At 43.8% G+C, this 27,434-nt stretch overlaps 1 protein-coding gene across 1 annotated transcript in view; it reads left to right on the forward strand.

The window, feature by feature from the left end:
* Window positions 1–27,434, forward strand: part of RRN3 (RNA polymerase I transcription factor RRN3) — a 546,972-nt gene that overhangs the window by 277,022 nt on the left and 242,516 nt on the right. Inside the window, exon 14 of the mRNA XM_086941427.1 lies at window positions 20,161–20,345. Coding sequence (XP_086797553.1) covers window positions 20,161–20,345 — 185 coding nt within the window. The remainder of the gene's footprint in view (window positions 1–20,160; window positions 20,346–27,434) is intronic.

Consider the following 27,434-nt stretch of genomic DNA (forward strand, 5'->3'; position numbering starts at 1 on the left):
TGGGAATGATTGTGTTTTTCACTAATCAGCAGACTGAGCTCGAAGTTCCTAGAGGGCTTGAAGCACTTACCACTCCTACCACTTCTACCTTTGGTTGACCAACTATAGGGCACTTTAGGAGTGTATCCCTCACATCCTTCAGTAAGCAACCTTCAGTTGGGAGAATGCACATTCCCCCCGGAGAGCAGTCGACAGAACCATTATTTATGAGAAAGGATCAAGCCCATATGTATAGTACCACAGTAGGTGTGTCCGAGGCTTTTAAAAGTCTCTTAAAAGCGGAGAGTGACACTGTTACTTCAGTAATGCTTGCTGAGATCACTAGGGGTAGCTGTACAAGTGTTTTGGACACTTAAACTAAACCAAATCCCCTCAAAAAGAAACTGCTTTGTTAAACTAGCAAAAACTACCTTCTGAAGGATTGTTCGTTCTGCAGATTCCTCACCTTGTGAATATCTTCATGCGCGGCAGACTAAATCTGTAAGATTTCTTTTGCAGCATATCCTAGTGCTCTGGTAGGTGGCCTTGTGTGGTTCCACATCAAATTTTTTCTGCCCTGGAAGTGATGGAGCTGCATGTAAGCGCCACCTCAGCTTACTTGTGTCAGTTACTTTCTCTCTCTGCCTTTGTATGCAGATCTGGAGCTAGGTCTCAACCTTTTTCTTGTCTCCTAACAAGTTATTTTTCAAAATCCATCTTTTCCTGTGTACACGGGGACATGTCCCATCCTAAAACTACAGTCTTTAAAACTTGTAGTGACTGTCAAACAGATATCTGTGACCGACCCCCAGGAGGTGTGTCTCTGATGTTTGGGTTCAGGCCACGACTCAATTATGGGAGTCGTATGAATCCGAAGGCAATCCAGGAATGCGAAAACAACCTATACGTTGCAGAACAAGAAAGAAGTAGTGCAAGTCCTGTTCTTGTTCATAGTCGAGGGGGTGGGCCATTCCCACGACAGGTCATCATCGCAGTCCAATTCTTCTGGTAAGTTGAAGTCTAAGAGACAGCAGATGGCCAAGCGAGCCTAATCCTAGTGTTGCCATTCTCGTCCTGAGAAGTTGTGAGGACTTAAAGATGCCCCCCACCAAGGAGCAGATTCTGAAGTTGATCCCAATGCACACTGAATTTCTGGGGCCATTGGCCACATTGCAAAAAGTTGAGGATTTTTGAGAAGCCATGTTGCAAATCTTTGGCCCTTTTCCAGCTCCTTCTGGTGCGCCTTTGGATCCACTGAGGGTTCCAGTCTGATTACCACTGGGAGATCTGTCCTCTGCACCGTTTGTGCTGTCTGAGCCCCTCTTGAGTTAATCTCCAGAGCCAACTTTAAATTCAGCGCTATGATCAATGCCGGTTCATGCCATGTCAACACCGGAGGAGGGTGCTGTTCCTATTGTCTTCGCTGACTCCGAAACAAATTCATCTAGAGTAAGGTCATGTCCCAGAATAGTCTGTACGCCGTACTGTCTTAGTTCTCTGTGACTGATAAAATACTGCCTTTACCTAGGAGCCACCCTTCAGAGCTAAGGCAACAGTTAAGATGAGAATGTGACCAAAGTCAACTAGTTTTCAGTGATGATGGTGATGAATTAGTCCCACAATATGATGATGACACTTTCTACTTAGAAGCCAGTGGATTGGGCACTTGCCCTGGCCTTCCTAGCGAAGAGACAGCTTATTTGCTTTTGTCATCTGAAGAGTTGAAATCACGGTTTCCTACTGGTGAAGGGAAAACCAGTGTCCTTACAGAGGTTTTTCATCCTGGACAGGCTTAGTCCTTGTCATTGTTCTTGTTACTATTCAACGATGTCCTGATTTACACGTTAATGAGTATCTGGGCAATATATTGCTCGTGTCCACCTGTCAGTAGGCAAGTATCCCAGAACACTTACTTACTCAGGGTGATCCTACTTTTCTGACCCATCACCTTATGCCTGAGAGTCTGTTAGTGCAGGCATCTTAAAACAGGGTTAACTCCAACTCTTCCCCTCCAACTCACCCCGATAGTCAAAAAGAATTGAGGCATTTGTGAAAGGAATATTCTTTCCCACCAGCCTAGCCCTTCACTCATCGGGTCCAGTTGTGTAGGTATTCCTAGGCATTGTGGGACATGGCTGCTGAGGTTTTGCAGGCAGTGCCGAAGAAAATCTGATAAAAACATCTAGCCGCAGATTCCTCAACTTAGAATATCCTCCAGGCGCCAGTCTGGATCTGCAGATTTTTCAGCAGTACCTCTGTGTGCTGGGGACAGCGTCGCATTGCTCTGCCCTGACGGCGTCCACGGATTTGACGTCAGTGGAGCCATATAAGTCCCTCCGGGTACGCTGACATCAATTTTCTTCTTTTCCGCGTCTGCAACGTGGATCCAGGAGAGGCGGTTCCTCTGGCCTGTTTTGTTTTTTAGACCTTCCTGATGCCTTTTCGCCTCTAGGAACAGTGTGCGATGCTTTCGGGCCTACAAATCGTATGAGACCTTTACACGGCACATGTCGGCGACGGATCGGCAGGCAATCTGTATTTGGTGCTTGGGTAAGAACCACGACTCCGAGAAGTGCGACACCTGTCGGCTGCTGAAGCCGAAGTCCCTCAGGAACGTCGGATGAAGTTGTTGTCCACCCAGATGTCCCGTTTGGAGTCCAAGCATCGCCAGTCTCCATCTCGAGCTGAGGCTCCTGTTCGGGGCAGGTCGTGGCGTCGTTCCTGTGGACGTCGCTTACCTTCCGAAGGTAAGCACAAGCAAAAGTCTCTGAGGCAGTCTGCTACATGTAGCCGTGACGTTGGTGCCCTCTGCTCCCGGTCTTCACCGGATACGGCCCATCAGCAGTTGACCCCGCCTTCCCACCTTTTCCCGGTGTTGGGGTGACAGGGACCGAGATGGAAGCCTATTTTCGGGCTTTGCAGGCCATCTTTGGGTTGCCCTTCTCCCAGGCGCCTTCTGGTTCCAGATTCGTTGCAACGTCTGGAGTCGGCCCGTTGAGGCTTCCCAGTCAGACGTTCACCTCCCCCAGTGTTGCTTACATGTTCCCAGGGACATGTTCCTGTGGAGCGCTTAAAGGTCCTTGGTCCTCCTCGGGCTGCATAATCTTTGGCTTTTGGTGGAAGTGTTAGCCTGCAGCCTTCCCCTATTGATGATCTGCTGTCGCCACCTAGAATGGCCACGGAGGCTAGTGCAGCATTTGCAGGAGCTGTTCGCAAAGCTTCTGAAATTCTACAGATCCAGCCTCCATCAGTCTCTCTGCCTTCTGATCCCTTGTTGGATCTGCTTCACCAGGGAGACGCAGACTTCGAGCCCTTGCTGCCTTTTGGCGAGTCGTTGTACGACATTCTTCTAAGGACTTGGGCGCGGTACCCTGTGGATCGTGCTATAGCACATCGTCATCGCCCGGCTCCAAATGACCCTGTCTGTTTGTCCCTCCACCCTAGGGCTCAAGGGCTGGTCGGCCAGGCAGCCTCGGCCTCGCTGCCTTCCTCCTCTCCTCCGTTGCTTCCACCTACTAGGGAGTCTCAATGGTTGGAGACGTGTGGTCGACATATATTTGCATCCACTAGCTTGGGCCTTCGTTCCTTGAAAAGGTCCTGCGTGTTTGTGTGAGCTACTTTCACCATCTGGGACTCAGTTGAGCGCCTCCTTCCCTCTCTTCCGAAGGCCCTCGGGCTGACCTGGTTCGATACTCCAAGGGGGTCGTGAACTGGCACTGTTTTAATTCGGTCAGCCATGGGCACCACTGACTGTGTAGGTCAGGCTAAGTCCAGGTCAGTTGCTGTGCGTCGCCATGCTTGGGTGTGTGATGGCAGTTTTCCTGAAAATGTTCAAGAAAGTATTCAAGATTTGCCCTTTGATGGATCTCACCTTTTTGACAGTAATGCAGACTCGGCGGTCCAGCATCTCATGTCTGATTTTCCGTGATTCACGTTACTTCTCGTCCTTTGTTGCGGACTTCTGATCTCCTTTGTATTGGTTGTAATATTGGCACTGATTTTCTCTGGTATCTGTCTCCGTGTTCATGCTGTTATTTACCGGACAGTCAGCACAGCTAGACAGCTGTTTCAGCTCTTATTTTCTACTCCTCTCTATCAGCTAGTGTCTAGAGGTATTCCCTTGCTTTTATAGGGATATGACATACCCTATTTGAGGTATTCGTTGGTTATTGTATAGCCATACTACCTGCCACTGGAAATGTTCTTCCTGGGTGGTGGTTGTACCTGGATGGTCCTTCCATAGGATCCCGCAAGGTCCACTTAGGAGTGCCATCCACGCTCTTGAACCCTGGTTCTTTTCCAGTGCGCAGATTGGTTATTTCCTTCTTCCCTCCCTCAGGATATTCTAGATCCATTAGTTTTTGCTATATTTGACTGTGCTACAGTCAATTGGTCATATATAGTGAGTATGGTTGCACATTTTTTGTTGTTGCTCAAATGTCAATTGCCATAACGGTCATGTTGTTACAGTCTTGTTATCCGTTACCATCACATTCATGTGGTTGCAGACTGCTTGTCCTTTACCATAACATTCATTTCCATTGCTGTTTTTCCCTCATAGGAGGGTATGGGTCTTCACTTATGCACAACTGTTTCTAGGGGCGAGCACTCTGCTCTCTCCTTTCAGTCCTTTACAATCTGAAGTGTTTTTCTCTATCATGCACTGTGATGTTTCTCATCATTTTTATTCTTTATTGTCATTTTGTTTCAAAAGATTTGTACTCTTTTTTTTTTGGCACACTGTTCCCACACTCTCACAGTATTAGTAGTGGCTCAGCTTTGTGGCGTGGAAAAGTTTCACAGTAGAAACTGACGTCTACACGCTGGGAGGGACTTATGGCTCCACTGACGTCATATCCGTGGATGACGTCTGGGCGGAGCCATGCGACGCCGTCCCCGGCGCGCAGAGGTACTGCTGAAAAATCTCTGGATCCAGACTGGCGCCTGGAGGATATTCTAAGTTAAGGAATCTGCGACTAGACTGTGTGTCTACCAGATACATAGTTACATGTTCCTACTTTTCAACCTGACGCAATCCATTAAGGATGAGCAGAATTATGTAAAATATGTCATCAAATCAGGATTGGGCACCACTGACTGCATATGCAGAGTAGTCTAGCGTAGACCTGACTACTAGTTGCTGCTGCTGACTGCAATTGGAACAGCAGAAAATCCCTCTCCCTACCCCACTAATAGTGGACAGTTATGACAGATGCATCACGGCTGGGTTTGGGGAGGTCATATGAGAGAGGTGGAAATCAAAGGACTCTGATGTCTGGCGGAAACCTGACTCCACATCAACCTGTTGGCATTGGCGGTCATTCATTTGGCATTGAAAGCTTTCCTACCGCCCATCAAATAAAGTTTGATTCAGGTCCTTTCAGACCACAGCACTGGCATGTGGTCCTATAACAAGTAGGCCTGGGTCGGGTCCTGGGTTGTCATGGAGCCACACGCTGTCACCTACTGGTGTGTGCTGTAAAAAATCTTCTGGATCCAATCTGGCATCTGTGGATGTTCAAGAATCTACAGTTGAAGTAGCCACAAAAAAGAGCATTACAGAAGGTAAGAAACTTTTTATTTTCTTCCTCCTATGTGGGTGTTACCTGAGGTTAAAAGAGATGTGTACAGTTAATTTACCAAATACAAAACTGTGTCAACAAAGAAATTGTAACAAAAAAAAGTGCTTGCAGTGTGGAATTTTGAATACAACAGTATTATTTCTTTTTATTGTTTTTATTATCAACAACAAACACATAGCATCAGAATAAACAAGAAAAAAGAAAAAATATACATTTCTAGAACTCATTAACCCCTTAAGTGCGGGGAACGTTCAGCGGTCGTCGCGTGCACTACCTCGCCAGTGCTGCGCACGTCCGCAACACCAAATAAATGTCCCAGAGATGGTATATAAATGAACCCCAGATTTTTTCTAGTTTCCGTAGTGATTGGATCCCCCTCATTTTAGCTAATGCAGATTCCATATCATATGTTTCTTAGATCAGACTCCACCAACAGTATTATGCACCTAGATGTCTTAACTTTGAGCTTCAGTGTACAGACAACTGAATACCGATTTGAACTATCACAAAAGTCCAAATATGCATTTAATGTCTCTGTAGCATAGAAGTGCAGGGCACTGGTTACAACATTGATGTATAGAGATTATCCCTTGTGAAAATGAACTGGTTTATGAAAACATAAATAGGATTACTTTTCTGGTTTCTAGAATTCATTACCCACTCTCTCCTGGCTTTTTAGACATGCAGAACATTAAGGCCCTGATTACGAATTTGACAGTCAGACCGCCCAAATGCTGTGTCCGCTTTCTCTATGAGACCACTGTGCCAGCGGTCTACTGCCCGTCTTATTTTGAGTTGTGCTGTTTGAAACGCCAACTGTGGCAACGGCCCTCTGCCCATCAGGATCGCAGACGTCTGTAATGTTTGGGTAGTGTCCACTGACACAGTCAGGTCTGCAGTTTACCCGCCGAGTATATTGTGACTACACAGTCGTACTGGCGGTCAACAAACAGTAGTTCAATGGCAGTAGACCCCCGTGATGTGCACGGTAAAGAACATTACAACTGTGACCATTGTATGGATTTTAAAACTACACAGCTGGTGTATTTTGGACAGGTTGGGCACGCCTGCAAATCACTCTATAAACTACACCCCCATCTCTGATCAGTGTACTTTGCTTCCCAACTGTAGCCCATAAGACAGGCAGCCCTTTTTTATCTTCCCAATTAGCACCCTCCACCACCTGTAATTTTTGTTTTGCACCTTTTTACCTGTATCACTTGTTTCGTTTTCCTTTCATATATTCACTCACATCTTAATTTTTCAGCATGCCTGGCAAAAATACACACTTCACTGAGCTTGAGTTGAAAGTCATGGTGGATGAAATCATTAGAGTAGAGCTACACATTTTTGGTTCCCAAGTCCAGCATACACCTCTCAGTAGGAAAACTGAAATGTGGGACAAGATAGTCAACAGAGTGAATGCTGTTGATAACACCCTGCGGACACATGGTGACATTAGTAAGTGGTGGAATGATCTCCGGTTGAGAGTGCGTACCTGGTACAACCACCACCACCTGGAGGCTCAGAGGATTGGTGGTGGCCCTCCCAGCGCACCATTACAATTCTTTCCCTTGAAGGAGAAGGTTTGGGCCATCCTGCATTCTGAGGGCTGGACAGGAATTGCTGGGGGCGTGGAATCTGGTAAGTTACATATCAATAAATGGCACAGTGTCACAATGTCCTGTTTGCTCTCAAATCTGCTTTTGCTTTTGTGTTCTTTATCTTTTCTAACATGCAATACTCAGTGTCTGAGACGTTGGTTTGTCTGTTTCAATGTGTATTGTTGCTTATCAGAGCACATGTATCCAACTCTGTGACGTTGCACATGTTGTAATGCTGTCTGGTAAGTGGAGTACCATAAATATATCAATCCAGGACCCATGAAATGTGTGAATATTTAAAAGTATGGTCCATTCCAAATGCATGTTGCCAACAGGTATGGTACACTATTGTATTGTTGGTAAAGTGAGATTGAAATGACTACAATTACTAAGAGGCCCTGTCACTGCAACTCTAACCAAGTTGCTAGACTATTTTTGGTCCTTCTCACTTATCTACCATGTTACACTTGATCTTGGCTCATTATGCAGCTTACCATTTGTCAAGTCTTGGTAGGGTGAAATTGAGGTGACTACATCTGCCATGAGGCCCTATCATTGCAAATCTAACAAAGATGCTAGACTACGTTTGCCCCTTCTCTATTGTCTCCGTGTTGCTACTGATCTTTACTCATCATGGACTGTGCAATGGATAGATAATGTTCCACTCAGATATGTCTGACTACTTTGCTTCATGGTGTCCTGGTCTCATCAGCTTAAACTACTGATGGCTTGAGTGGCACCCTAACAAGGATGTGTCCCTAATATATGTAAGCCATGATGGAAACTCAGCTGATTTGCAGTGCCAGGTGACTCATTGACTCTGCACTCCTCACATGATGAACAATGCTGCATATATAACCTAGCTGTGAGTTTTATTGTATTGTACACAACTAGGCCTTGAAATGGACAAATACACGTATGACTACACTGTGTTTGAAGCAGAGTTTTGGAGATGTCATGTCTATCCCTAAAGCCAAAGTGCCACATATCTGCACACCTAATGAGCAGATTAAAACTACTACTTCTATTGAATGTCTTCAAATGTCTAGTTAGCAACTTCAACTCCACGCAAATAGATGACAATACTGATCTCTATTTTGTTCCATTTTAGGTCCCCATTTACTTTGACACAATAAATGTGGCTGTAGATACCTCACTTCCACCGATAACAACGGTCTCTATTTCTCTACAGGTTGATCCGCCACAGCCCCTGCACAGAGGTTAAAATTCGAAAAGAGTTCTGCACTGTCCCAGGATGAAGCCTTCGGTGATGGCAAAGCTCCTGAAGAGGTGGATGTGGATGATGGTCCTTGCGCATTTGGGCAGACTGCAACAGTGGGGCTCACTGTGCCCACAACTCCTCCCACCACATCTGCAACAACACAGCCAACCACTGCACCCCCAACCTGTGCACCTAGCACAGTCAGTATCATCCAGTCATGGATTCCTAGCCAACTATCAACAACTCAGTCTTTGAGGAACCAAGACCTAGTGGGAGGGTGCAATCTGTGTCAAGGTCACAGGCTAGTGGGGGTAGGTGTGTGCCCACAGAGTGATCCCACATGGGCCCACGGATACCCAGGCTGCCATCACCCAAGTCCAGGGTAGTTTACCAGGACTTCCAAAGTGTCATGGGCCAGGTAAAGACCAAATTCCGGGAAATTAAGGAGCTGCAGAGGGACACATACCAGAAGGTTTCAGGCATACACACTGAGGTGGCCAGCATCAACACCAATATGGCCTCCCTGGTTGGGGTGCTGCAGGGTTTTTCCTCCTGCATTTACCCTTCCTGTGTTCAAAGAGCATTCAGGCCGTCAACATCTGCCGCAGGCAAAGGAAGGGTGGCACTGTCTGAGGAGGACATGCCTGCACACGCCCCTATCTCATCAGCGGTGGATCTCCCCGCCCCCCCCCCCCCCCCCCCCCCCCCTCTGACAAAAGGAGGGTACGTCCATCCACAAATCCAGGAGGTGGGTGTGGCTAGACACTGGCCACTAATAGAACCGATACTTATGCTGTTCCTCAGTGATAGTGTGTCAGAGTAGGGTAACCAGTGACCAACTTTACCCGGGAAGGTTCAAATTTGGGGATCCATATATTGGATTGTAATGCCCTCACACACCCTTTCTGGTGTCATGCTTCATCATCTGGACTGCTCCTCGTTAGGTCGGCGGTGCAATACCCAATGGGCTCCCTATAATAGGGGCACTTTGTCTTTTTCCAATAGCTGTATGGTGAAGTGGGGGTGAGGTACCAGAAATGTGTAGACATATGATTATTGAGAAGTATTTTAAAATAGGGTTGGCACTGCCCACTGCCAGGAAGAAATCTTGCCCTAATGTCCTCCTGTGTGTGTTACACATTCACTTTGTGGACTATTTCTGCCCACTCTTCCATATCTGATGGGAGGAGTATGTTGGACTTTGGACTCCAGACAATTTATATTCTGCTACAATGGTTTCATTCACAATGACTGAAGATTTCACTTTTTGTTTGTACTGTTAATTTCTTTATCTTATATTTGTTCACTTGATTAAAAACACACGTCACCGAATCATTGTCTCCTGTTTTAATTCTCACATATAACAAGGTGAATGTACTACCATGTGAACTTTACAATGTAAAAAATAGGAATTTCTGGAAGCATGAATATGTTGTTTGTAAACAATGTCCAACTCAGAATCACTACCATGTCACAACAACACATACATTCAAGTGTCTGCTCTGATAAAACTCTTTATTCCGTTGTTCAAATCATAGGCTCACATGATGTCCGAAACATAGCAAGGAATACAGGACTCTGTTAATCTAGGTCACTGATCACTTAATCAGTTAAAGACGTTCACACCATGGAAGGAGGGGACACATCTAACAAAATCCTACACAATAGGCAACAATAACTTAGGTCTGCATCATCAACTGGAGCCATATTGCCAACCTCACAAAAGGAATTCTACATCAAATAAACAGACACGTCAGTACAGCAGTTTCTGACCACAGGGTGCTTTCAATCCAGTGTTACTTGCACTGTAATGAATGTGTACTACATGCCTAACTTTTATTTTTCTTAGTTCTTTAAATTAAATTGGGGTCTGTTTTTCAGATTTCTTTTAGCGATAATGGTAGTAAGCGCAAAGCTAGAGTCGAGTTGCTCACTGAACTTTGTGTTTTTTCTAAAAAGACTTCTTTGTATATATGTATGTAACATTGAGTAGAGTCTATACATTTAATTGTTGTTTTTATTATTTTATGGACTTTTAACTTTATGGGAAGCTTCTTTTCAAGTTTTTATATCTTGGTCATATATTTTGTATTGTATTCAGCTTTTATGAGTATTTGTCAAATAAAGCTATTATTACTGACTGGCATATGGTTGAATGTCACAAACAAATGTCAGTGATATGCCACAAGTGCTTTGGCCTACAGTGAGGAGCCACATCAACAGCTACATGGAGTACATACATAATGAGGAATTAGCCAATGTGAAGGGAGACTAGCATGAATTGGGCTCAACACAGTATTGTGTTGTATATCATGATGGCACATATATTGTATTAGGACCAAAACATCACAAGGAACAAGTCCAATGGAAGCCACATAACTTCCAACCTATCGCTGTGCAAGCTGTCTTTGTACCGGATTTGTACACCCAAACTCTGTGACAGACATTCCCAGGGCCAATCCATAATCCACTTCGTATATCTGAACAGCATCATATACCTGCTAATGTCACAACTCTGAATTGTCCAAATGAAGATGCCATGGGGAAGGTACCTAAATCAGACGAACACACAGATATTAGCTAATGAACCACCCATATAGCACACATCACATTGTCAACCACTAGAGAACACAGTCTAAGACATTTACAGCTCAACAAAGCTACACTTACAATACAAAGACCTTTACTCAGATATTTCCAGATACATATATTCCTAGTATGTAGCATTAACATACTCCTTACAACATTACCACAAGAATTGCAATTATAATCCGTCATCACGTCCCACACCATACTTACACTCAGGAGGAGAAGTAGTTTCGGATGAGATCTTGACGCAAGCCAGCTCCTTCTTCTTCACCCTTATCATCATTTGGCATTTCAGGTTCCTTACCTGGTGTTTCTTTATGGCCTGTTTCCTCTACGATGCAAGGGATTTTGTTTTGCAGAGCAATGTTGTGGAGCATGCAGCAGGCCACAGTGATCTTGCTCACCTTCCCGGGTGAGTAGAGGAAGGCTCCCCCAGTCTTGTCCAGACATCTGAATCTGGCTTTCAGATGCCCAAAATCCCACTCCACTGCTGTTGTGTTCTTCCATGGGTCTCATTTAAACAGACATCCCCTGACGTAGTAGGATTCCACAGTGGTGCCAACGATCATGAATAGTTGGGATGCGCTGAGTCTTCTAGATGGAAGATGGAAAAAAGTGCAACAATGAGTTACACAAGTTCAGATCATACTACCTGACATCACCCACACAAAGGGGCCGATTATGATGGCGGACGGACCTGAGTCCGTCCGCCATCATAGAGTAGGAGGGACCAGGTCCGTCCGCCATCATAGAGTAGGAGGGACCGTCCGCAGGGGCTGCGGAGGTCCCTCTGTGCAGATTAGGATGTGACCGCCAGGGTGGCGGTCACATCCTCAATCTTTAACATTGCGGTTGGTGCAGCTTCAAGCTGCACGGTCGCAATGTTAAAAAAGCATGCACGGCATTTGCGTGCACAAAGCAGCAGGCACCGCGTGGTGCCCGCTGCTTTGTCCACGCAAATGCAGGGGGGTACCATAGGTACCCCCCATGTGCACCCCCCCACCCCCGTCACCAAGGGGGCCCGCAACGGGCCCCCGAAAGCAATCTCCGTATGCTTTTCCACGGCGGAAAAGCCGCTGTGGAAAAGCATATGTTTTCCGCTATCCTAATATGGCTGGCGGTGTCTGACAGACACCGCCAGCCATGTTGGAGCTTTTCCGCCGCGGTCGGAAGGCGACCGCGGCGGAAAAGCAGCGGACGGATTTTGAGACCCACCGCTATCCTAATTTGGCGGTGGGTCTTCTGTGCCTCCGCGATCCTAATCAAGCCCAAAGTTAGGACACACCTCACTTACGTACAAGCAGGCCTCCTCCGAAAGTAGTTGTGACATCATCCGTGGTTGGTGCTGTTCCACTGTATGAAGGAATCATGGGCAGATCCAGTCACATGTGAGATGTCCCCAAGAACATAGAAATTTGCCTTCACAGTGGCTAAATCCTGACATCTGGGGAGCTAGATGTAGCTGTCCACGTATCTCAAAAGTGCTGCTAGCAGCTCTTGGAGTAACTAACCGAACATATGTTGTGACATTCCACCTGAAATAGCGACAGTAAATTGAAACAAGGCTGTGGCCAAAAAATGCAATACTGCATGTCAGTATTCTATGTTCTGAGGGTCTGGAAATGGGTGGTATACTGGAGCCTGGCATCTCCTTCCTCTCCGAGGGTACCTATGTCAGGAGTAACACATAAATGTATTTAGGCCACGGCGTGCAAAGTAAGCATAACATTTCATGTGAAATACCCCCAACCGCGGTGTACAGTGCTCTGCGCACATTTTGCCTATGTGCACAGTAATTCACTACACAGATGAAGATTTTTACTAGACATGACATGGAAACAGAGCATTTAAAATGTAAACCTGTTTGCCCTCATTTGTAGTGGTTGTGACGCACTCAACTGTCACCAATACAGTTTTTCCAACTGCTAAAGTGGCAGATGTTTGACCTCGCTAACAGGGCATATTGAATGTACACCGCTGGCGTAAGTCAACCGCTCCTTGGGCGGTTGCATGGGCGGTGGACACAGTCATAGGCTAATGTTGGGGATACTGACTGCCGGGGTCCAATGGCTGTGTGCGCTGACGGCATACATTGCGTTCTTGTTTGCTGACATTGCTGCAGTCAGCACCTCCTCCATTGTAGCTGCTGTTTGCCACCTCTGGGAGCAGTCATGGCACGCAGTGCAACACAGCCATATGTTCACATATGAGATCGGCAGAAGTTTCACTTTAATGCATAGAATTGGTGGAAATGTGAGGTTCATGTGGGAGAAGTAGCCTCAGCCTGAAGAGAGCAGGATCTGACAATGATATGTGGGCAGTCTGGGCAGACTTACACTGGCAGGAGAACTGAGGCACAGAGTAATGTCCCTATAGACCTGCTGATCCATCGATGTTCCTAGAAAGTTACCCCTTGACCTGATACTCATTACCATTGACCCACAGTGTCAATGTGTATCTGTCTCGAATAACTGTCCCAGTACGCAGGTCTATTGACACTTTTCTAATACTGTTGCTTCTGTTGTTCAGCCCTATAGCACATTGGAAACCTGAATAGTGTAGATATTGAATTACTTCTGTCTAGATTCAGAAATGTGAATCTGCTGCTTGGCTACAATATTCCCTATCACATAACACATACAATGGTATTTTGATGGACTGTTACAGTGCCACATATGGCAAAAGGGGTGTCCTGTGATGCCAGTACAAATCACACAAACCTATTTAGAATTACTAGGATATTTCAATAAGTAGTCCACATGTACACACATCCCCCAGAGAGGTAGCTCTCTGTGTTGCATATAACAGCCCTTACCTTGTGACCTTAGTCATAGGATTGTGTATACTATGGTACTCACCTGAATGAACCGTATGCATCAAAACAATGGGCCTAGTGGTAAAGGTGTCTGGACATGAAGGATTGCCCTGGCCTACATGATATTAGTGGGCTGCCTCAGTGTAGGTCATGGCCAGGGTTGAGGTTTGTCATCAGATGACCCCAAAAGTGTGTATCCATGCTTTAGTTGTGCTTAGCATGTTACATAGACGCATGGAATATGTTGACTTTTGATGAGTGCTTGTGCTACATGTCAACAAAATGTGTATTAAGCGAACAGTTATCCTCAAACGTCCAGTTACAATCTGTTTCTACATCCATTACATCCATACAGGTCAATGCCCATCGGAAAAAGGCCATTTGGAGAGCCATCTCCCAGAAGGTGCAGACCCTGGGGTCTTCAACCGGCCTAGAGCCCACTGCAGAAAGAGGTGTGAGGACCTCCAATACGGAGGGACCCAGTGACCACGAGGGTGTGATGAGTGTCACGGAGGACAGCAGCTCAAGCTCGTCATTTTCCAAGTCATCCGCCGGTGGACACTCCTGAGTGGTGGTGAAACCAACAGGATCATTTCCACCTTCATCTTTGTTCGCCACCCCCAGTTCCATTGCCACCCTCCCTGTTGTCCCCCAAGAAGTTGGCTGTTCCCGCTCCCCTAATGCCATCCAGGGTTCCATCCTAATGCAACCAGCTGAGCCAGATGGTTGCTTACCTAGAAAGCATTCACACTGCTGTGTCTGGCTTGGCCTAAAGAGATCTTTTCAGGCTCTGGCCTCCTCCCTCACGGCAGCCCTCCACACCTCCCAACCATCCACCCCACTTCCTGCCCCTTCCCCATCCAAATTCCCTATTCCTATTCCTAGCACAAGCACACCTAAGCATGCACACACTTCATCAAACACGAGCTCCACACACAAACACAAAACATCCAAATACACAAACATACTTGTACATAGCAGACAATCACCCCCACAATCGGCACCCCCAGGTACCACAGCAACAGACACAAACTTCTCCACAGCCACAATGATACCCACAGACGGCACAGCAACCAACCTGAGCCCTTCACAGCCACACTCATACCTGTAGACAACAGCAACAGACGCAGATCCCTCCACAGCCACACATTTTGGTTAAAGTTGCAGTGACAGGGTCTCATTGTAGTTGTAGTCACTTCAATCTCACTTTACCAATACTTGACAAATGGTTACCGGCCTGATGTGTGGAGATCAGTTGTAACATGGCAGACAACTAAGAAAAGGCAAAAGCAGTCTAGCATCTCGGTTAGAGTTGAAGTGACAGGGCTGTTGTGAAACACAAAATAATGCACACATCAGTAGATATACTTTGCAAACACATTTCCATTTTTGTACTGTGTTCCTGTGCAGTACCAGTGTTTTGGCCTATGAGGGCATCCTATAGATGTATATTTGATTATTCTTATGAAACAGTCCCAGACTGGGTCCCTGTTATTGTGTAAATTACTTAGCGACCCCGACTCTCTTGCCTGGTGTATGGAGGGGCATCGTTTTGCTGAGGAGTCAATGGAAACTGGTAGTTGTATTAATTACAGCAGTGGAAAGACATGTCTGATGGGCTCCATGACGGCAGAAGACTTGTAGAGGTGACTGTAACCCATATATCCCACTCTTTCCACTGTCTCAGATGTGGTGGTTGGACCGCCATGGTCACACCAGCTGTAAAGCTACTCTTAATTGGGCCGGTGGCTTCACTGGCAGTCTGACCTTCCCGCAGCACATTGGCACATTCCCGCCGTCACCATGGTCAGAGTTGGCAGGTGGTCTCAGCGGTTTCCCAGCGATCTTTCAAACTGCAATCGGATAATCTCTTAATATGGCAGTCGGACAGTTTTGGTCGAGGTGGTCAGACCGCCGCCACGGGTACGGCGGTCTCGGGACCGCTAAACTTGTAATCAGGCCCCAAGTCTGCTACAAAGAAAGCTGCTTGGCTAAGGTATGAAAATCTAATATTTATATGTAACTGTTATTGCGTAGTCAACAGAATGAGTAAGTTAGGGCAGTGCATTTCTACCTGCTTGACATTATATAAAAGTCAGCAGAGAATGTGTTGCTAAGACAAACCCCAACATTAAAGTAGATATTCAGGACATTTGTATGTGAGCCTAAGTGCCATATGTGGGAAGCTATATGTCCCTTACTGAACATCATGATCTTCATTTGAAAGCATTAACCAGTAGGCGAATATATATTTTTCAATAATCCACCTGCTTCAGTGATCTTATGGTTTTGAAATGATCGTATCACCATCGTTTTGTGTATTTGTATATTATGTTATGGGCACAGTTTTGATGGAAATGCATTTGCATCGTTTAATCTAGGTCAGCAGTGTAGCGGTTGAAAAACAGGGGTGGCAGGACGCACTCTGTATCAAACCCTTGCTGGTTGGGATACCTAGTGGTCAGTGTGTTCCTCGTGCTAATTTAACTCTTACCCATGTGCCTTCATAAAAAGATTGACTTTCAAGAAGTGAGATTTCAAACACTGCACTGTAGTCCTTATCGCACAAATATGGGCGAGCACCCAAAGGTTGGACAATTAGGCAGACCATGATCATTTTTGCTAGGACATTGTCCTTAAAAATGTATGGGCTCCCTGCCATTTGCCCCCATTCCAAGCTCGGGTACCTCTTAAGCATATGCTTTTGTCTGCTACTATTACTCCACAGGCCTTATATTGGGAGTCCTACATTACAGGAGTTATATTGGGAGTCCTTACATCGCAGGTAAGTCTTAGTGCCTTTATTTTGCCCTCTTCTGCTTAAAAGGTAGGTTACTTGTATATATTTATATGTATGTGTGTGTATATAGATATAGATATAGATATAGATATATATATATATATATATATATATATATATATATATATATATATATATATATATATATATATATATATATATATATATATATCGAAGCTTGTCACTCCGAGCACGAGATGCCCGGATAGAAAGTAACAAAGAGCCGACCCAGAAGTGCTGGTGAAAGGTGATTTAATTCGGTAAAGCCAGCGCTGCCGCCAATATATATATATATATACGCAACCGTTTTCTTTTTTTAGTGAAAAAAAATAAAAAATGACGTTATAGGTAGAAATTAAAATGATAAAAAAACGAATGCTTAGAAAAACAAATTAAATTGACCTATTACAGCTTAATGAGGTAACTACAAATTGTGCTCTTCATTCCACTGCTTATGACCTCACATATTACATCACTCACGATTTTGTTTTTTTAAAGTAATCGAACACCTTATTACCATATTTAACTATGACCTCACTTTAAACTTTTTTTTCTCCGTAAATTCCTGGGATTTAGATAATATTCTAAGTTAATTGTATGCCCAAACCCCTCAAGCAATCTTCAGCCAGTGTCCCTGCATGGGCTAACTAACTGCTGTGCACAGGCATCGGCCATTCCCAGAAGGAAAATAGCCTGGCCCTGATAGTAACCGCCCACTTGTGGGCGGCTAACCGCTCGCTGATCTTGGCCTTTGCAGTGGGGTGTTGGCAGTAGGATGCTCTAGGTTGCTAACTACCCATGGGAAGTTAACCCTACACACTGGCGCCTAATCCACATTTTCTTCAAGAGTTTTCTAAAAAATGTTTTTGGGGGTACTGAGATACCCTCACGAAATCGGCCACAAAACTTCCAACCCATGTTACTGCTTTACATTGCAAGCTGGGAAACTTGCTCACTACAGCAGTACCATGAGGTGGAAGCTTGTGCGGTAGCTCCTGCAGGAGTACTGCGGTACCTCACAGGAGGGTCACGCTGGGTACTGAGGTACTTGCACTGCAACAAAATTTAATTTTTTATTTTAATAGAGACGCCTGATGTACAGAGGTGCTGCTGTAGAAAAAAATCTAGATGCAATCTAGTGCCTGTGGATAATTCTGAGGTAAGGAAACTGCGACTAGAAGTCTCTATCGGATAAGCCATTACCAAAGGTAAGCAACATTCATTTTGGCCTTCAGTGAAGCAGCCTCTTGGACCAACCTCTTCCGCTATTACCTTGGTGGTCAGGGTGTCTCTAGACGGCCCCTTATTCGATTTTCCAAAAAGGTTTTCAGGACACTGGGGCAGAGTTCCGCAGGCACAACATTTTGTTCTTAGTTGGGGCCAGCTTCTCCGATCGCATTGTACTGCAGGGCTGGTACTGAAATGGCCAACAGGAGCAGAAGTGCCCTTGTGTAGTCAGAAGGTGCTATATATATTTTTTACTGTTACTGTGGAAATCGTACGCAAGCAACGGTCCAGGTGTACATAACCATTTAATACTTCCATGACCTCCGTTCTCAAATGAGCGAATGGATTTGCACCAAATCACAAAGTGCAGGCTTTCTGAGTAGAATTCTAACTTTCTGCCAAATTTGTTGTTATTTATTGTAATTCTGTTCAGCTGTTTTTTTCTGTATCAGAGAGCAAAGTTTCCACTGCAAATTAACATTACAAATCAATGTTTTGGGGAAGGAGTTGAGATTGATGAACATTTTTTGGAAAGTTTAGTTCAGGTTCATTAAACAGCACTGAAGTTAGAAGCAAAACAAAAAAAACCTTGTCCCTGTGGAAAATCTGTGGACCTAAGTATAACTACTATAACTGCTTAATGGTGACTGCCACAGTGTAATGTGTGTATTCAGATGTGCAAAGCATTTGTAATATGCAACCTGTGAGGCAGTAATCGTTGATTTTTCTTGTGCCAAGTTCGCTCTGCATTGGTAATAAATTCAAATTTGACTTTTGCACTGTAGTAACAAGTGTGAATATCCTAGTAATCTTTGGGCTACATTTATTTCCTCTATGGTAGCATAAATATATAAAACAAACATACATATATCATGCAAATGGTAAATGTTAATTACAATTAATCTGGTATTCACCTACTTAGTGAAATGTAGTTGGTATATAAGTTTAATGATAAATGGTAAATTTGAAATAATACATAAAACTGAAGTTTTTGAATATTAAAAAAAGGTTGTGTTAAAAACTTTGAGATATTAAAGTTTAATTTTTTCTTGACAGTATTTTAAATAAATACACAATTATTTATGTGTATTTGGTTTAGTGTACATATATATATATATGTATGTGTATATATTTGGTTTTTGAGGGTTCAGGTGTGGGCATGGGTTCAGGGTTAATGGGAATCTTAAGAATTTTTTTTCACAACAGATTTTATTCGTTTTAGCCATATAGTAGAGCCAAGTTGACCAGCATACATATACTGGATTTTGTGAATTAAAATCCTCCCAAACACAACCAACACACAGGAACAGGCGCAGTACATCCCCACCCACCCCCACATCTCAGATCTCCAACGAGAACTTTAGTCCAGTGTAGCCTGAGACCCCACCACTGCCTGCTTGTGTCATGGCCATATTCCCTAGAAAGCACGGTTTCCAAGTGTATGAAATGAAGAGAGAAATGCATGCATTCCACTGAAACACTCCACCCTACTTCACACAATACAATGGTCCTCCTCACCGTCTGTTTGTTCGGAATGACCTTGCAACTCCTTCATAAGCGCTTTGCAGCTATGATTTTGGTTGCATTTAGCACCTACTTTAATCAGTTTATGATAGGTGCCTCACAATCTTTTGAAAATTACACATCAGTACAGGTTCATGTTGAAGAATGCTTTGAGATTTGGTTTAAATGCTGGGTCTTTGTATGATAGGTACACTGAATGAAATGTGTATCTCCCATTTAACCATCGGAAACTATAATACCGATTATCCTAAGCATGGCCGGCCTACACAGTTTCACCTTCCTTCCACCTACTTCAGAACATCAACATTGGTTAGTGACTCATCTTTGAGAGCTCCTTTTTCTGATTATTTAAACTGCACCACTTTAGAATACTTGGGTCAAAATGCGGGGAAGTAAGTGCAAGATTGCCTTTTAATGTGTTTGCTTGCTACTCCACATCGGAAGAGATTCAAGAGATGCCTCTCTTTTGTGAGACATCCATCAATTATCCATTACCCTTGTTTATCAAAGTGTATGGTCTCTTTTTCTATGGAAAATAAAATAACTTGAAATTCTATTGCAGTACCATTACATTCTTACGATATGTATCACAGGTGGAAAATGACATTTATGCTTTGGTTATGTCTTAATTGGATGTTAACAACATTGATTTAAACGTGTTTTTTCGGTTTCCACCATTTACATTTACTCTAAATTCAGATTTTTAAAGATCTTGGAAAATGTCTATAAAAAGTAGCTGTTTGCTTTCATATCACAACTGTTATTCTTTAATGGATATTTCCAAGATGTAACCATTTGTTTCACTTTCTTTTTCTTAGGACTGTAAAAGCTTGTCTAGATCTTCTCGTTAACTGGCTGCACACGTATATTGCTAACCAGGACGCTGGAAACAAAGCTTTCTGTGATGTAGTTCTGCATGGACCTTTTTACTCTGCGTGCCAAGCTGTATTTTACACTTTTATATTTCGCCACAAACAGATTTTGGAAGGCAACTTGAGAAAAGGTGAGCAGAAATTACTTTGTCACTAAGCGTCAATATTTCACATTTCTTTACCAGTGCCTCAAAGGCTTTGTATCAGTCATGCCAAAAAACTGTCTTTACCTCTACTTGTCTTAACTACAGATTATAATCCAAGTTTGCTGCAGGTAGAATATTATATTAATCTACTGAGATACTACCCATTGACCACCTCCCCCACCCCCCTCCATATCGGTAAAGGTGGAGTACCCAGATTAACAACCCCGCCCCCCTTATTGGGGGATGAGACACTACTGTTCCTCAGATCTGTTTAAGTGTATTTTGCTTTGACCCAGGGCGTTTTATATGTTTGTATGTACCGTGACATTTGCAAAATGTTAAAGACATTTTTTGGGAAAATGGGACTGAATCATAAGAAAGATACTTTCTAACAATGCATACTAGAAAATGCAATACAGATGTTGTGTATAAGATTTCTGAGCGAATCTGGGATAAAATTTAAATAAGTACACTTTTCCCTTAAGGGCTCTTCATTGGAATTTTTTAGAAATGTAGAAGGTCACTGCATGTGCGAAGAATCCCAGAAAAAAACGTTAATAATAAGACTTATTCCAAATAGAAGCAGAGATTCCCGGTACAGAGGTTATATTTTATATTTTTAAGTAACACAATATAGTATCAAACCGATTATAAAAGTGAAATGAGTTTAAAAAAAACTTCGAAACGTGCATTGTTGCTCACACTTTTATATTTTTCTCTCCTTTAAGGAGAAATTTTGAAAGGAAATTTAATTATTTTTGTAGATATTTCCCCTCATAGACCAGAAAAATGCACTGTCATTTAATGATGGCCAAGACCCATCACTATGTTAACATGTATCAGTGGCATGTAATCGTTTTTGGACTGTTTTTTTTTATTGCTTTCTGATGGACATTCCAGAGCTTTCGTCTGAACACTTTTTATATTTCTATTAAAAAATCTTTGTTTATTCAGTCAGCGTCTTTAACCTCTGTTTTCTGACGGAAGAGGATGGTAAACCATTTCCTGGTCATACAGTTTAATCCGTGTAGCTTCTATGGTCCCTGAGGGAGTTAACGCATAAAAGGGTTGGGTGACCATAAAAGGGACCCTGGTAAAGGTCCCCTTTACCTCCTAATTAACACTAGCAAGAGTCCACGGAACAAAGAGACATAGGGAAATCCTAAAAGGAGGACGGATTCCCATCACTCACCTAGGTGACATGCTTCATCATCTGGGCTCCTCTCCTGGTTACACACTAAGGTAACCAACGGCTACAACCTTCTGTCTATCAAACGGGAGCTCGCAGATGTTTTCAAATACACTCTGATAAATGGAGCTCTATCCAGAATGGTGAACTAGAGTTTCAAAGTGAAGGGCTCAGTGCAAGAAAAGAAAATGGTGAGATGTACAATTTAAAATTGAATACCAAGAGAGAAAATATTTTAATGGGTATCTCTTGCTATCCAAACTAAAAACAATGCAAGAGCTCTTGTAACAAAACAACTGCAGAAAAATCGGGTCTTCATGTTTCAGCCAACCGGACGTTAAGTAGTCCAAGGCCTTCCTCAGGACCATTGCATATACTATTGCTACTGCCTTTGTGAAAAAATAGAACTCGGTGTATCAAAAACAAAATTTTAATTTTGAAACAGGGTTGGAATAAGTACAACCAGATAACCTGAATTACAGGCATAGCAATCATCCACAAATCACTGGATGCTGGTGGCACCTGTAAAAAAAAGTGTCTATGAGAAACCTTGCTACTCAAAACATGAACAAACTTCAAGAACGTGATACACACGTTTTCATCGTTTTTAATGCGTTCAACTACTTCCTGGGTAAATATTCATAACATGTAATGCTCACCCGTGATTCACGCAGACGGACCTCACCTCACCTGGCAACAGCTCAGGAAAAGAGGCCCCGTCAGTCAGTCAGGTTCTAAAAAACGTCTAGACTAACTCCCTCTGTGAGTCGTCTGTCGTCCCCTTCTTGTTTTTAACGATAATGGGAGACCAGTCGGCGTTTAACGGGTCGAGTAAATGCCGACAGGTCTCCTATTATCGTTAAAAACACGAAGAGGATGACAAACGACTCACAGAGGGAGTTAGACTAGACGTTTTTTAGAACCGGACTTCTCGGCCGGTATGAGAGACAGTGGCCGTTTGAGGTTGTGAAGCCCCGGTGTCCAATGCATTGGCTTAAAAAGTTATATGCCCTGAAGAAATTGCCAGAAAATGCTATGGCAATGAAACATGTCGGCAAGTAGAATCTGGCTGTATAAGCAGTAGCCATATTCACTCTTTTAACTTATGCAATCAGCACGAAAGAACTAGAATAAAATGTATGTGACCGTGCTTTTTGTATGTTTTTTACTTTTTATGTCGTGTTACACTAGTGTGTGTTGTCTGTTTTTCCACTGCACTATTCTCACAAACACTTGTTTGTTTCATTTGGACACTTTTTCATTTAAGGTTGATGGTACCAATGATGACAACAGGGCAATCCTGGTGAGTACCTGCCAGGTTCCCCATTGGTGGTGCGTTCGTGAGGTGCCATCTCGCTTGCACACATTTTTTCACTGTTGTATACGGTTTCACAACTGTCTTTTCAAAGGGACGGGCGTTTTTAAGTTGGGCACGATACTGATGTTCCCCCTACCCCAAAATCCTTAAAAGAGGGGAGTTAGTTGTAATTGATTGCAACGTGTGGGACATTAGTCCAAAAAGCTGAAGTGAAAAGTGCCTTTGGGATGAGGTCATAACTGTTATTGTGATGTTTTAGATACTCACAGGAAATGGAAAAAAAAATGTAATATCCCTCACCAACAACTTGTGGCATGGTTCATCATCAGGCTCTACAGAATTACATCAACAGAACATTTCTTTGAATTTGATTGAGAATTCTATCAATAGACCTTTGGGGATTACTTTTTCACCAAGTTTGACATATCTGTATGTCTAAAACTTAATCTTTCAGGGAGAAATTCATTCCAATGTATCATAAAGATCTGGCATAGATATATGAACAATATTTGTATGCTCTGGCAAAAAAAATGCTAAATGGCTGTTGAGGTCCTCAAATGGATTAACAGTCAGAACCTGTACCTGCAATTTGCACATTCCATATCCAATACAGAATTAGCCTTTTTGTACATAAATATTTTTCCAATAAGTGGTCTGCTTGAAACTGATGTCCAGCATAAAAACACAGCGAACAATCTTCTGTTATTTGATGGTTTCCACCCTCATGCCCTTAGGGAGAGCCTTCCCTTTGGGCAGGTTCTGCGACTCTGCTGGAACTGTACTCAGCACAGGACATGCGGATATGCTGTCTACCAGACTGTGGCAATGCCAGTACCCCCAAACCATAATCAACACAACCAGAAGACAAACCTGCAATAACAGACAGGCCCTTCTTGAATCATACCTCATTGAGAGGGAAGACCGGTTGATGTGCGTCACAACGTACATCATGGCATCCAACTACATACAAAAAATCAATAATAAAAATTGTCGAATGCTGATCTAAAACCATCTCAAATTTGAAAAACCTGTGTTCTCGCATAGAAGTGCCAGTCTGAGAAAACCTTCTAATACATACTAGACCAAGGACACAGACCACGTCATGGAACGAGACATTATGGGGTCTTTCACCTTACCTGTGTGGTAATTACAGCATATGTCGCTAAGGAAGTTGAACTTGGTCTTTCCACTTTATGGGTTTTAAAGAAGCATACTTCTGACCAGGTTATCTTTTTGATTACTTGCCAGTGCAGGCTACATTCTATAGAGATGACCGCCAGGAAAGTAAAAATAAGAATGAATGAACACAGTAATATAAGGGTAAAACAGTATGACACAATTAACGTGTCTTTTTTTTTTCTCCCTTTCTTTTATAAAAAAGTACATACCAACGAAGACCTGCATTCACTTTTATTTGACAAACCTTAGATTGCTCCAACACACCCTGGTCCCAAAAATATCTTATTAGGTAGGGAACAAAGATGGATTTTCTGCCTCAGTGCCTCTGCCCTTGGTTTGATCGACAAAATCATTTGGAACCATCTGCACTTCTTAAAGACTGGTTACAGACACAGAAAAATATGTGTACATCAGAAAGATATATTGAATAAGTGGGCAATTGTATACGGAGAGGTGACTTCATCTGTCATTCTCAGTTGGCTACATTCAGAACTTCTATCTCCAGAGCCACCAAAGGCTTACTTTAGTAAGCCAGTCTACTCCTCTGAAGTATTTCCTTTGTGGAGGAGGCATCCTGCTCATCCTTTTGTGCCTACTATATTGATAGGTTAACTATTGTGGACTCTAATGAAATTGTTATTTATTTATTCTGTTTTATATCCTTCAGTAGTGCTTATTTTACCTTAAAGTACAACTGGCTGCAACATAAAACAAACTGGAGCTGAGCTCCTGATTATTATCTTTTATATTACAAGGAGAATATATAAAAATGTATAAGAAACACTGAACAACAGAAAGGTTTTTGCTCCTACGGGGAATACTCTTCCCATAATAGACTCCTAGCTGCAGATTCCATACTTTAGAATAATCACCAAGCATCATACTGGATCTGGAGGTTTTTTAGCAGTAGTAGAAGTAAATTGCGCGGTATCTGTATAGGCGCCTCTCCAGAACGCTGACATCAGTTCTTTCCTAGTGCTGGTCCAGTCAAGCTTCCCTTGGTCATTTTTTGACTGCCTTTTTTCTACACTTTTTTGAGAAACATTCTCTCCTAGTATGACAGGATGTCCGCTAAGAAACCGGCTGGTTTCAAACCATGTGGTGCCTATCACAAGCAGATGTCTGTGACAGGTGCTAACTTGGGGTGCTAACTTGGTGTGTTTATTGCGCTTGAAGAGGGACCACAACTCCAAGACCTGCAAAGAGTGCCACGCCTTGCAACCAAAGGCTCTGAAGGCGTGATCCCTCAAGCTCATCGCCAACCGCCGACTGCTCATTGCTCAAGATCCTGGTCATGTGGAAGGTCTTTCTTCCACTCCATGGTAACATTTTTCCCTTTCTTTTCCATGTCTTACTGACTTCAGTGCTTTACAGCCTTTATCACAGTCCTTCTGGCGAAACGTCTCTCTTTCCCCCGTTATATTCCTAAGGCTGCCGATCGCTATATCTTATCACTCACCGGCTACCCCTATTCGGGATTCTTTAATTGGGTCCATTCGCAGGCCAGCCTGGTATTTCTTGGGCATCTGATTCAAAGGTAAGGAATCTGCAGCTAGATGTTTCTATCAGATGAATAAGTTACTTACCTTGGGTAACGTCTTATCTGGTGGATACAGAATTGTTGTATAACATTTTAGGACCCTATTGTAATTTTCTCGATTCATGCCCTTATATAGGTATAAATCACCATATCCTTATATAGGCATAAGAATCATAACCATATTTAGACATAGCTCATGCAGTCCAAATACGGCAGGGCTACTTCCACTAGTTCCGAAAATCTACAACGATTTCTTTGAAAACTCGGCTTCAGCAGCTAGGGACTTCCCCTTGCTCGAATACTGACTTGTCCATGAACTCATGGAGTTTTCAAAGAACTGAGACTCTTCGATGACGTTATTATGTCCACCTTTATGTCAAACTCTGTGCCTTCAAGGTACAAATATGCCCACACTTGCCATAGCAAACACACGGTGGTTTGGAGCAGTTCGACTATCTACTTGCCCAACGCGCCCTGCTACTGCAAGTAATGTAATGTAATGTAATGTAATGTAACGCATATTTATAGACCGCAACTGCCACCCAAAGGGTATTCTGGCGCTTGACCACAACACTACCTACATATGACATATATTACACAGCCCTTGGAAAAAGATGACTTTTAAGGTCCTTTTTGAAAGATAGCAAATCCTGCCTACACCGCAGGGATAACGGTAAGGAGTTCCACAATTTGGCGGCCGTAAAGCTGAAGGAGCGGCCGCCCATCCTTACCCTTTTTATACTGGGGACTGTCACCAAGAATGCCGAAGAGGACCTTAGAGTTCTAGAGGCTGAGTACCAGGAGAAAAGATCTTGTAACAGCACTGGACCCAGACCATGCAGAGCTCTGAAGACCAGACAAGAAGCCTTAAACCGGATCCGTTGCTGGACCGGCAACCAATGAAGATCCGATAATGCAAGGCAAGAAGAGGCAGAACGAGGACGAGATAGGGCCAGCTTAGCCGCCATATTCTGGACCCGCTGCAGCTTCACGAGCAGAGTGTTGGGAGCCCCTAGAAGCAGTGCGTTGCAGTAGTCTAACCTACTGAGGATGATACTACGCACTATTTCAGTCCTAGCCGAAGGGGGAAATAGCGGCAAAATTTTCCGTAAAGTACGGAGCAATAGCATTGTGTCGCCGTGGTTTTATTGACAAAGGCATCCAACTGAAGGTTGGGCCTAAACATGACACCCAAATTGCGCACGGACTGGGCAGCCGCCACAGTGCCTAGGATGGAAGTAGGCCAGAACTCCTCTGGTAGAGGGCGGGGCAGCCGATCCAGAGTACAATGGAGAACCTCAGTTTTCGATCCATTAAACTGGGGCGAGTTCTGGCGCAGCCAATCTGCCGTAGAGGTCATGCAACGATGAAATGTATCCCTAGAAACCGCATCCTCGCCATCAAAGGAAAAAATAAGTTGAGTGTCATCGGCATAATTGATGACCGATATGCCGAATGACTTAATCAATCTTATTAATGGGCGAAGATACAGGTTAAATAGGATCGGGCTGATAGCCGAGCCCTGAGGCACGCCCTGATTTACTTTTTTGACAGCTGACCGAAAAGGTGGCAAAGCCACGGTTTGTTGCCTATTGCAGAGGCAGGAAGTCAACCAGTCCAAAACCTGACTGGTCACTCCGGCCTTCTGCAGCCTGCTTAGTAGCACAGCATGGTCAACCGCATCGAACGCGGCCGACATGTCGAGCAGCACCAAGAATGCCGCTCTTCCCATGTCGACACGCAAACGTAAGTTATCCAAGACTGTCACCAGAGCTGACTCCGTGCTGTGGGCCAGCCTAAATCCAAATTGGGCCACGTCCAGACAGGTGTTGGATTCAAGGAAGCTAG

This window comes from Lissotriton vulgaris, chromosome 10, assembly GCF_964263255.1.
Source record: "Lissotriton vulgaris chromosome 10, aLisVul1.2, whole genome shotgun sequence".
NCBI lineage: Eukaryota > Metazoa > Chordata > Amphibia > Caudata > Salamandridae > Lissotriton > Lissotriton vulgaris.